The sequence below is a fragment of the Hipposideros armiger genome, unplaced genomic scaffold (genome assembly GCF_001890085.2).
Source record: "Hipposideros armiger isolate ML-2016 unplaced genomic scaffold, ASM189008v1 scaffold_563, whole genome shotgun sequence".
NCBI lineage: Eukaryota > Metazoa > Chordata > Mammalia > Chiroptera > Hipposideridae > Hipposideros > Hipposideros armiger.
Genome location: NW_017731913.1, coordinates 1,032,951 through 1,044,740, shown reverse-complemented (window position 1 = coordinate 1,044,740; position 11,790 = coordinate 1,032,951). Strand labels below are relative to the sequence as shown.

Below are 11,790 nucleotides of genomic sequence, written 5' to 3'. Positions count from 1 at the left end.
GCACACTTGGAAAGCTGATAGACAGGATGAGAAAAATGAGGCAACGGGGAGCAGGAGAAAGCCAAAAATGAAGATAGGGAGTTAGAGCAGGCTTAGGAGATGGTCAGTGGCAGCAGCTCAGGTGAAATCAGAACCGTCGGATAGCACTAGATCTCAATATTGATTTAACTACATATATACACTACGCTTTTTCTTGCTGTTCGTGTCGCCTTAATAAGAATCCATTACAACCTCAAATTTATGAATTTTCCATTGCTGGGGTTCCTTAGTTTATAATGAATGAGAGACAAAATATGCAAAGTGACCAAAGTAATTTCTTTGAGAGGGTTACTCTGCCTTGTCTTATTCAGCAGAATTCAAGAGAGCACATTGCAGAGATTTTCTACCAGAAAACTTGTACTCTTCAGGATATGTTCAGAATGAGTTAGAATATATCTGTAAGGAATTTGAATCTCTCAAAAGGAGGGTAACTTTTATCGTGTTATCATATTACCCAGAGTCCAGGATCTGCTGATGTAGGCACATTTCCAACAGAAAAAGAGACCCAGCAGTGAAATTTTATTGCAGTATAGAAATATTTAAGAATGTATCACTTGAACATTTTACTTAAGGAAAAAAAATTAGTGTTGCTCTTGCTCTTGATAACCATTTTAGTCTCATTTTATTGATTTGTATAAGATGTATTATAGATATTATTTAGAATCCAAATCTTTCATAGTTTTTTTCTTCACTACAAGTGATGTCTGAGAAATGTTTAAAACTTTCCACTTAAACTTGGCCATTGGAAATTAAAATATTTAAATTGAGAAGTGTCCTGTCAGTCTTATTTGATACCGAGAGGATGCATGGCTCTATGAAACCAAGTCTGGACTGTGAGCTCAGAAAAATATGGGCTCTGATCTCAACTCAGTGACTTAAGAGATATGATGCCTAATGAAAATCTCTTAGCTTCTATAAATTTTATAAATTTTCTTAGCTATAAAGCAAGTTCTCTATAAGTTTTTCTTAGTTGTAAAATAATTTAAATAATGCCTATTTTATCAGGCTGCTTTGAAGACTGAGATAACAAATACAATTATAGTAAATATTCAGTAATCATGGCAAATATTTAAAACATTTAAAATATATAGTTAGTAAATAAGATGGTGGAAGCTCATGTGTCCTTTGAAAGACCAGTCCATGACTGTTAGCAAGATTGCATCATCACTAAGAAGAGAAAAATAAGAAGTATATTCATTACTTGATTACTTCATGTACTAAGTATTTTTTTGTTTCCTGTATTATTTATATTTAATATCATAAATATTTTACTTTTTTAAATAACTATTTATACTTATTGTCATTATTTCTATATTGGTGATCATCCTATCCCAGGTGAGTTAAAATTGTCATTTTGAGACCTTCGCATTTAACAGAGATTACTTTTGTTTTTCTGTTGAGTGTCACATATAAACATCATTTTTCCTTGATATTTGCAGCATTCCCTAGAGATCCAGAAATTGAGATGAGTAGTCTACTAGTGAGTGGAAATCCGGTCAATATAAGCTGCAAGGTTCCTAATGTGTATCCTTCAGACCAGCTGGAGATTGAATTACTTAAAGGGGAGAGTGTTATGAAGACTGAAACCTTTTTGATGGACGTACATAAGAAATCCCTAGAGAACAAGAGTTTGGAAATGACCTTCATCCCCACCACTGAAGATACAGGAAAAGTCCTTGTTTGTCAAGCTAAGTTACATATTGGTGAAACGGAATTTGAACCCAAACAGAGGCAGAGTACACAGACACTTCATGTTAAAGGTAAGCGTATGTGTGATGTATCCACATTTTAATAAAGATTTCTTTATCCTGTTTGTCAGGCAACAGTTAACATGAGGTTAATGGTTAAAACCTCTAAAAAACTGAAAAGAAATGTCAAAATAATGATTATTATAACAAACCATCTCCAACCCTTAAAAGAATAACCTTTTATTAGCCTATAATTCTATGAGTGGGCAATTTTGGAAGGGGTCACACGGACAGTTTGTCTGCTCAGTATGGTATCACGTGAACTCGTGCATTTTCAGTGAGTTGGCAGGTCAGCAGGGGATGTTGGTCCAGAGGGCCTCACTTACATGCCTGAGGCCTTTTCTGGGATGCCTGGGCCTCCCTTTCTCCATGTGCTGTCTTACCCTCAAGGAAGGTGGCCTAGGTTTAGTCACCAGAGCACAGTGTTTCAAAAGGGTGATAATGAAAGCAGCCTCTTAAGTCTCAGGCTTAGAATGTTACTTCTTCCATGTTATATTGGTCAAAGTGAGTCACAAGGCCAGCCTACATTCAAGGGGTGGAAAAATAAACCCCCACCTTTTCACAAGTGACTCAAATAATTTGTGGTAATGTTTAACATACCATAAATGCCAATAACACACTATCACTGATTATCCATTCTTTGGTAGCAAGAGTTTCTGTAGAACTTATTTGTATTAGAAAATACCTATTATGTATCTTATATTCTACTTTCTGTCATTCTGTATCTGCTAAAGTAAAAGGGGACAGAAACCTCCTTTGGTGGTTATCGAGGTTTATAAACTCTTCTAATCCAAAGGATCAATAGTTCATTTTTGCAACATTATTAAACTCTTTGGAATTCAGGGTATAAGTTTCAAGCTAGCAAGTGTCCCTACCTTTTCAGTTGCCCCAGGAATACAATAATTTTGGTCAGCACTTCCTCCATCTTGGAGGAGGGTAGTTCTGTAAATATGACATACTCTAGCAATGGCCTTCCAGCTCCAAAAATTCTGTGGAGTAGGCAGCTAAACAATGAGGATCTACAGCCACTTTCCAAGAATACAATTCTCACCTTAATTTCTACAAAAAAGGAAAGTTCTTGTACTTATGTGTGTGAAAGGATTAACCAGGTTGAAATGAGTAGAAAAGAAGTTGAATTAATTATCCAAAGAGAGCATTAATGAGTTATTATTGCTCATATTATTTTGATTGTGTTATTGGTTTTGAACAATGTCCTTATTATTATTATTATTTTTTAATATTTTTATTGGGGAATTGGGGGATGGGAACAGCACTGGGGAATTGGGGGAAGGGGAACAGACAAGTTGCTGTCCTTTTGTTCTTCAGTCTAGTTGTGGAGGACGTTGCTTCACTGGCTCAAGTTGGCACCATCATTGCGCTCTTCCTGGGTGAGGCAGATCAGTCGCTGGCTTCTGGGCGGCCGCTCACGCTGGCTGCTGGCTACACACGGTAGCCCATGGCAACCCACTGCCACAGGGTCTGCAGCCTATGCCGTCGCTGGCAACTCACAGCAGCCCAGCTCCAGGTTGCGCTGTTGTTCAGCATCTTAGCTGTAGAGGGCAGTGTCACTGGCCCTCATATGTGGGATCCGAACCAGGGCCCTCTGGCGTCCCAAGCCAGCTCTTAACCAATGTGCCACTTGGCCAGCCTGAACAATGTCCTTTTTAAAAACAAAATTTTTACTAAAACAAAATGTATTGAGGGTTTTGAAGAGCTCATAATGTTTCCTACGCATGCAAAGTGCCTGGCGTAGTACTTTCTCATGACCCATTATCCCAAATCAATTATCCTGAAATTCTTTTAACCTCAAGTGGAATGCTAGCCCTAGGAACTGTGCCAGGAGTTCCAGTTACACTTGCAAGGCAATGATTATTGTGTTGAAATGAGGACAGGAAGAGGTATACATGTATTTGAAGATTATTTAGGATTAAAACCACTGTATCCGGCTGAATTGGACTCTCAGTGGTAATCTCACAAGGTGCCTGCTAGTTAGTATTTGCTTAGAAGCCTAAGAAGGCACTTAAACCTTTTGTAAATTTTGAGGTTAAGAGTAGCAGTGACTGCGGCCTCTGATTCATCAGTGTGATGGCATAGAACCACTAGAGTGGATTAAGTTATCAGATCCAGACCCTCTCTCTAGGATTGAGAGCTAAGGCTGAGAATACAATGCTCATTGACAGGTGAAGCCATAGGCAGTTCTAGGCAAAATCATGGAGTGAACAATTTGGATTTTCTCTCCTACTTTCCCTTTTGGGGTTCAAGGCCCTTTTCTTCACTGGCACGCTCATTTCCTCTCTTACTCCGTGGTATTATTTCCACTAAGGTATTAGTGACTTTCTTGTTACCTCATCTCAATGATAATTTGTATTTTAAGAGAAGAATCTTAGAAGAGCAATGTTCCATTTTAAAAAAAGCCGTTAGGATAGATGTCATGGTGCTGTCGCTCTGCTTGAGAAAAGAATCTCAAATCAAGTCAGAAAAACAGATAAACCTAAAGGGACTCTCACTTATCAAATGGTGATAGGGTACCTCCTACCATGGGTTGTGTATTAATAGACATATTGTATGTCAAGCACTTAGCCCAGTGCCTAGCATTTAGTTAATGGTGGTTGTGGATGTTAAGGATAGTAAGAAAGCCACCTTTGCACGGCTTAATTTCTTGATCTTAATAGTGTATATTTCACTCAATCGGAGGTGCCTTTTCAATTCTCTTTACAGTTGCTCCAAAAGATATACAACTTATGGCTTTTCCTTCTGAGAGCGTCAAGGAAGGAGACACTGTCATTATCTCCTGTACGTGCGGAAATGTTCCCCAAACTTGGATAATCCTGAAGAAAAAAGCAGAGACAGGAGACACAGTGCTAAAGTCTACAGATGGTGCATATACCATCCACAAGGCCCAGTTAGAGGATGCAGGAGTGTACGAGTGTGAATCTAAAAATGAAATTGGCTTGCAATTAAGAAGTATAACACTTGATGTTAAAGGTTAGTTATTTTTTTGTTTTTGTTTTTCATTATTTTTAATAATAGGTCAGAAGTTTGGTGGACTGTAAAAAATTTCTAGGATTAGATGAATGAGTTGGCAAAATGGAGCTGAGTTCCATGTTGATTGTGATTCTTTCTTAATGTTTCCTAAAATAATAATGCACAGCTGCTCTATCCTACAGAGTTTAGCCAGGAAGTTGACATTAATCATTGTAGAGTTCCTATTTGCTTTTTTCAAAGTTCACAATTCATCATTGGCCTCTGAAGTCTTATATATCCTAAGTGTTTAAACATGTTTTCAAAATCTTTCCCTGGGGGCTACAAGGAAACAAAAGAAATAGTATTGGCACATGGAAAAAGGAGGGTTCTATCCAGGCCCTTTTCTTTCCTACCAGGAGAGAATGTTATTCTCTGAACGTGGAGTAACTGCGTGTTTTCTGGATTGACTCTTTTCAGGATAATAATCAGGAGTGGCCATTTCGATGCAAAATAACATACAAGAATTTCTAGACTACAGAATTGTCTCCTTAAAAATCCAAGCCCCTTGGATTTCTGATGGAGAGAGTGGGGGAGAGGGGAACGGTCTCACCAGAGAAACTTTAGGAGCCCCTTAATCTTCTAACTCCTCTTGTGAATGCACAGTGAGACCGATTGGTCTTATTGGTGTAGACAGAGTATGTCAGCCTTTCCTAGTCAATCTTCCACTGCTTGCGTGCCAATTACCTTCCATTGTGGATTGGAAGCCATAGTTGGAGTGAAGATACTGCAAATAAATGCAACCCTCTTAATAGCCTCTGGCACTTGGCTATCAGAGTTAGCAACCACTTGTCAACATAAACAGAATTTGAACCTAGGTCAGAAAATGAGTAAAATTTTACTCATCTACCCCAATTTTTCAAGATTGCAAGCCTTACTCTATGTTTTCTGTCTTCACAGTACCTCCTCGAAACACGACAATATCAGTACATCCTTCTAGAAATGTTAAAGAAGGGGAAAATATCACAATTACATGTAAAACTTTTAGTCATCCACCTGCAGTGATTACCCTGAAAAGAGTCAATGTGGCCAATGAAGTTACTATGTGTTCAAAGAATGGGATATTTACCTTGTATCATGTCACGCAAAATGATACGGGGGTGTATGTAATCAGTGCTTCCAATGAAGTTGGGGATGATTCTGGATGGATTGAGATCTCAGTTAAGAGTAGGTTGAAATTCATTCATTCCTATTTCCTTTAGTCCTTGCCTCCAGGACACCTTTAATTAAGCCTAGTCCCAGGAAATCAGACTCCTAACATTTTTGTAATTTTGTTTGTAGTTACTGATTCTCTTTAAAGACATATCAAAGCTCCTCCACTTTTTAATTCTTTTTCTGTCACACATTGTCTTTTCTAAGTTCTTTATTAAATTAGCAACATGTATTTGCCACTTTTCACTTATTACTTAAATGAGCGTGTTAGGCATTCAGCTAGAAATTCAGGCCCCCAAATTAAATTTGATTTAAAATGACTAGAAATAAATGCAGACAGGAAACTGATATTTTCCTGGGTATTTTGAACTACTTTTCCTTTGTATTTTGCTGAGTTTTAAAATTATTTTCATTTTGTTTTTTGTTGGCTTAAATGTATTCCAATGATAGAGCTAGTTGGGAGTCTTGTGGATTTTCAGTGTTTACACAGCTAATAGAAAATTGTATTTGAATATAACTCTGGTAAGCGACTCAACAGCAAATTTGTGTTTTATTGCAAATGTCTGAGGGGAAAACTGAAAGCAAAAGATAATACTTATTAACTTGAAAATAAATCAATAGGAACAGAAATACCATTTCCCAATATATCATCAACATTGATGCCTAACCATAATTATGATAATGCACAGCGCATTAAAACATTACCTTTTTTCTTTGACTAGCTCTACTCTAGCAAAGGAAAGTAGAAAAATGAGGCAATTATGATTATGTTTAGGGTAAAGTGTTTTTAACTTTAATAATTTGAAAAAATTGACTTCCCATCATCTGACTCTAGTAGTTCTTTTCTACTTAGTTGACCTCCAGTGATTAAAATCCTCTGGAGGGAATATAGTAATCACCAAAGTCAGATCACTCATTTTTTCTAAGACTGAGACAGCATATGTACCATTTGAAGAAACTTGACACTTGAGAGGTTATACGATGCTGTGCAAACATAAGTACAAATAATAATGATTCTCCAGTAAATGCCATGCTATCTTCTTCAGATGTTCTTATAAGGTTAAGATGTTAAATAGCATTGCAGCTGTCAGATAATTTTTAGTAGATTAGATAGAGTACTAACTTTAGTTTTTATATTTATATGCTATTACCTTCAATACCCAATTAACAGCTAATTGACAAAATGATAGGATGTAGAAAGAAAAAAAAAGCCTTACTATTCAAAAAATATGTATTGGGTACCAACTGCTCCAAGTAGTGAACTAGGTACTTGCTACTCAGTGGTGGACCAAAAAGAAAATAGGTGCAAATCTTTATGTAATATACACTCTATAGGAGGAAATCAAATTTAATAGATCATGATACAAACAAATGTTTAATCACAAACGGTGATAGAGTTATGAGGGTCAGAGAATGCCTCTTTGAGTAAGAACATTTATGCTAAAATATGATACTCTCCAAAGAACTTCAGCTTATCAAGAGATGATACTTTATAGATACAGAATATAAAGTTTTCTATATATCTCTGAAAAAGCCATTGGTAAGAATTATTTCTCTTGCTATCTCATATATAGTGTCTGACTATATACTCCAGAAGCTACAGGATTTTGTTGGAGAACTGGTTGGTCATTTCAATTCATGGTAATCAGAGTCCTAGTTCTTTAGTAGATATTTGTATTTCCCAAAGCTTTGAAACACTCCTCTCCAATATTCACTCTTATAAATGAGCCCTAAAAAGTTGCACTCTTCCTCTCATTCTACAATTGAAACTGAATGTATTTTAATCCAAGTTTGTGGAAGTCAACAACTGTCATCATGACCCACAATGACCATAGCAACTACCAAGTAATTATTGATAATTCAGAGGAATGTGCATGTTGGGTCCTATTGGCTCTTATCACTGCTTTGATTCATGTCTCTTTAGAGAATGAGTTATACTGATAAAACATGTAAATATTATTATTACACAGTTTCTTTTTCATATTAGACATTAATTGCATCCGTTTTGTTATTTTCCAGGAAGAGGAAATAGCAAGGACTATTTTTCTCCAGAACTCCTCGTGCTCTATTGTGCATCCTCCTTAATAATACCTGCCATTGGAATGATCATTTACTTTGCTAGAAAAGCCAACATGAAGGGGTCATACAGTCTTGTAGAAGCACAGAAGTCAAAAGTGTAGCCAATGTTTGCAATGTTCAACCAGAGACACTATTTATCCGTCCAAATCCTTAATACTGCTCATCATTTCATGAGGAAAACAACAAACTGAGAGTCCAGATTTCCCTGAATATAGTGAATTCCTGGGAAAAAATGGCTGCCTAAAATGGCTCACAGAAAGAAGCCAAAGGAAAACTTTCTGCCTGAAAAATAGGCACTACGATGGAGATATGATGATTGGAGTAGTTCCTTGATGTGTATATACAATAACATAATCTGTACATATGTAAAATGAAGTCATGCCGTAGCAAGGTTGCCTGGAATAACAGCACTCTATAGTCAGATCTCTAGAATAACTAAACAATATTGCCTGGACTGATTGTTATAACTTAATGCATCTTAAAAAATATTTAACATTAATATCGACTGGCAGCTGACTTATGTCATCTTTTTATATTTAATTTCCTTTAACAAAATTTTATTCCCATTACGTTCACTGACAACAACTTCATGTTTGTAAAGATGCCAGGGTTTTATATTTTTATAGGCAAATGATAAACTAAGAGGCCACTAGGTTGATTTTCAGGTACTAAACACTTCAACCTGTGGCATAATGGCTGACTGGGTTTTTCTGGATGATACTGACATGGTACGGAGATGTTTTATGATGTTGTTTGTTTATCCGACTCTTGTGTAACTTTCCTACTGTGATCTAAAAATGCAATTTCTTTTGATCTTCTTTTGTAAATATTTAGTCTTTCTGTATAGTAAAGTGATAATTTCTGGAATAACAAGAGTTGTGCATTTACTTATTATAAATTTCCTCCTTTAATCACGTAGCTCTTTTTAAAATCCCAAGTTCCAAAGATGAAGAGTTTAAACCCATAGAAATAATAAGTAGCACCCCAGGTGTGGTCTTCAGATGACTACTTTTATGAGAATCATCATGGGGACTTGATAAAATTCATATTTCTTGGCGCTGTCTTAGCCTATTTAATGTAAATGTCTGGTTTTGTGTCCTTGGAATCTGCAATTTAAAGAAAATATAGTGTACACAGAGGAGTGAATGTAGATAACCATGCACATGTTCAAGGGCAACAAATGAACACCAGGTACATACCACTAAGACCAGAGCTAGAGCATTCGTACTTTTCAGAGCCTCTTAGATGCCTCTCACTGGGCAGTAACCAATATCTTGAATTATATATTAATGATTCCTTTGGGGGTTTTTGAAGATTTTATACCTATACAGGTAGCCCTAAGTAGAACATTATTTAGTTTTGCCAGGTTTTGAATTCTAAATAAATATATTCAAACAGTATATTTGCCCGTGATTTCATTCTTTCACTCAAAATTATGTTTTTGCATAATTCATCCATGTTGTTGTATATAGATATAGGTCATTCATTTTTATTACTGTATGGTATTTATTACTTTATATTATAGTATAGTATTATCAGATTTTGCCACAATGTATTTATCTATTCTGTTGATGGATGTTTGGGCTTTTACAGTTTTCTTCTATTATGAACAAATCTTTTATAAACATTATTTTACATGGTCCTGACTAACATTGAGTGAAATAAACCATTACAAAGGAGTACACACTATATGATTTCATTTACCATATTTTGCCATGTATAATGCACACCCACATTTTTGGCCCAAACTTTCAGGGAAAAAATCTTTTATTTTAATTTTGAATTCAAAATTGTATTTGTTTACATTTAGGTACTTGTTTTTTGTATTGTAAGGGAATTTTAGCATTTATTTTTTAACATATTATGGTACAAGAAATTTTATGTAACAAATAATTGCAAAACACAAGCACAGATACGAGGTACAAGAAATTTTATGTACCGGTAACAAATTTATGATATTTATGCATCATAGAATGCCAAGAACTCTTCATCATTGCAAGTTCATGGTAAGTTCAACAAAACCAATTATTGTATTCCAGGGTATTATTTTGCATACGAGTATCGTTATTGATTTCTAGAGTTACACTTTTAACTCACAAGCATAAATAAAAGAATTAAAAACATTTATATAGATACAGAATTAATGCTACTCATGTATAATGTGCATCCTTAATTTTCCCTCACACATTTGGGCAAAAAAATGCATGTTATACATGGCAAAAAATGGTATATGAACATTTAATTCATTTCATTTTTGAACATTTAGTTCAAAAGCATGCAAAACTAATGCGTGGTGTTAAGAGTCAGGATATCAGTTACTTTTAGGGTATCTGGAAAGAAGCACAATAGGACTTTAGGGGTTCTGGTTTTTTTCTATTGTTTTATCTGGGTGGTGATAATGTTAATAAAATTTACATTAAAAAAGCAGATTCTTAAAAATCAAAGGCTAATGGGAAGAAAGGCATAGGGTTTATGCATTGGGAAGAGAACAAGAGAGAAACAGATGACCCTGCGCATCCCACTCCCCACAGTTCATCTGTTCTGGGGTAATAGGAAGGAGAGTGATGTGATAAAACCTCATAGAAACAGTGTGTAGCCTGTGCTGAACAGGATGACCCGCTTGAGGAGGCCTGTGGTGAAGAACAGAATTCAGCATGGAGACACCAGCAAAGACCAGGAAGCCCATGGAAGCTGAGCCAAGCTCTACAGAGAGGCCACTGTTGTTATTCACTAGCGCCCATCACATCACCTTTGCAGAAAGTCAAGTCAGCTGTCCTTATCACTGCGTAGAGAAGGCCTTCTAATAAACAGCTGCCTGTAAACCTTGCTCATTTTTTGGAAAGATGCCTGTTTGTGACCTGAGACTTTGTTGAGTCCCAGCGCTTGTGAATAGCCCAGGGCATTTGTAAAGTCCTTCTAGAAACAAAGGTTTGATATGCTCAGTGGTGGTGTGGGGGAAAAACAGTGGGTCATTTCCTCCTGGTGTCCAAAGAGGTCCTCACCTCCTCTCCCTGATCTTGGTTACAAGAACCTTTAAAGGGGATTAGCAGAAATGAGATCGAAGATGGGTAAAGGAAGACACACAAGTCTTATACTTCAACAGCGGCTGCCAGATCTTTGGGAAGAAGGGAATTTTATCTGCCTCTCCTGGTCTCTGAAGGGGGTGTGATTTGTATGGGACAATACTGTCAACTTTTTCTGGCTGGCTCATGTTACAGTAAAGAAACCTTTCAGGGCTTTCCCTCTCACGTAGATATCCTTTACATTGTCTATAAATATGAACGTGAAACTAACTCATTCTTTTGCCTAATATTCTAGTGGGAAGGAAAGAAACGGTTGATTTTGGGAGGTACATTAGAAGCACTTTCAGGATATTAGTGAACTTTCATTTCCCTTATGTTTCCTGGTCTGATTTTATTAGAAATGGGTTCCAATCTTGCTCTAGACTTTTGGTGGTGCTGGTTCTCAGCTGCTGGGACATTTTTTGAATTTATGAGACTGGCAAGTTTGCCATCTCTACTCAGATGCTGTGATAGCAGAACAATAAACAGGTTGAAAACAATTTATGACAGTCCACTTCTCATAACCATCACCATCATTGTTCCTGCTCTGGGTAAATGATATAGAAAAAGTATCAAATGGAATTGAATATTGTTTATAAATATAGGAGAGATGTACATGCCCACAAAAACTTCTTGATGAATGCAGATTCAAATAATTGTCTAACACAGAAAACTCTTTAGTTAATCTT

At 36.3% G+C, this 11,790-nt stretch overlaps 1 protein-coding gene across 3 annotated transcripts in view; it reads left to right on the top strand.

The window, feature by feature from the left end:
- VCAM1 (vascular cell adhesion molecule 1) overlaps positions 1-9,426 on the top strand; it is an 18,020-nt gene extending 8,594 nt beyond the window's left edge. The window contains exons 6-9 of one of the 3 annotated variants that reach the window (XM_019623828.1): positions 1,479-1,809; positions 2,671-2,934; positions 4,504-4,772; positions 7,980-9,426. In XM_019623828.1, the coding sequence (XP_019479373.1) occupies positions 1,479-1,809; positions 2,671-2,934; positions 4,504-4,772; positions 7,980-8,140 (1,025 nt within the window). In that variant the 3' untranslated portion in view covers positions 8,141-9,426. Of the gene's footprint in view, positions 1-1,478; positions 1,810-2,670; positions 2,935-4,503; positions 4,773-5,708; positions 5,976-7,979 lie in introns of all 3 variants that reach the window. The other 2 variants (XM_019623826.1, XM_019623827.1) reach the window with 2 other exon arrangements.
- The last annotated feature ends 2,364 nt before the right edge of the window (positions 9,427-11,790 follow it).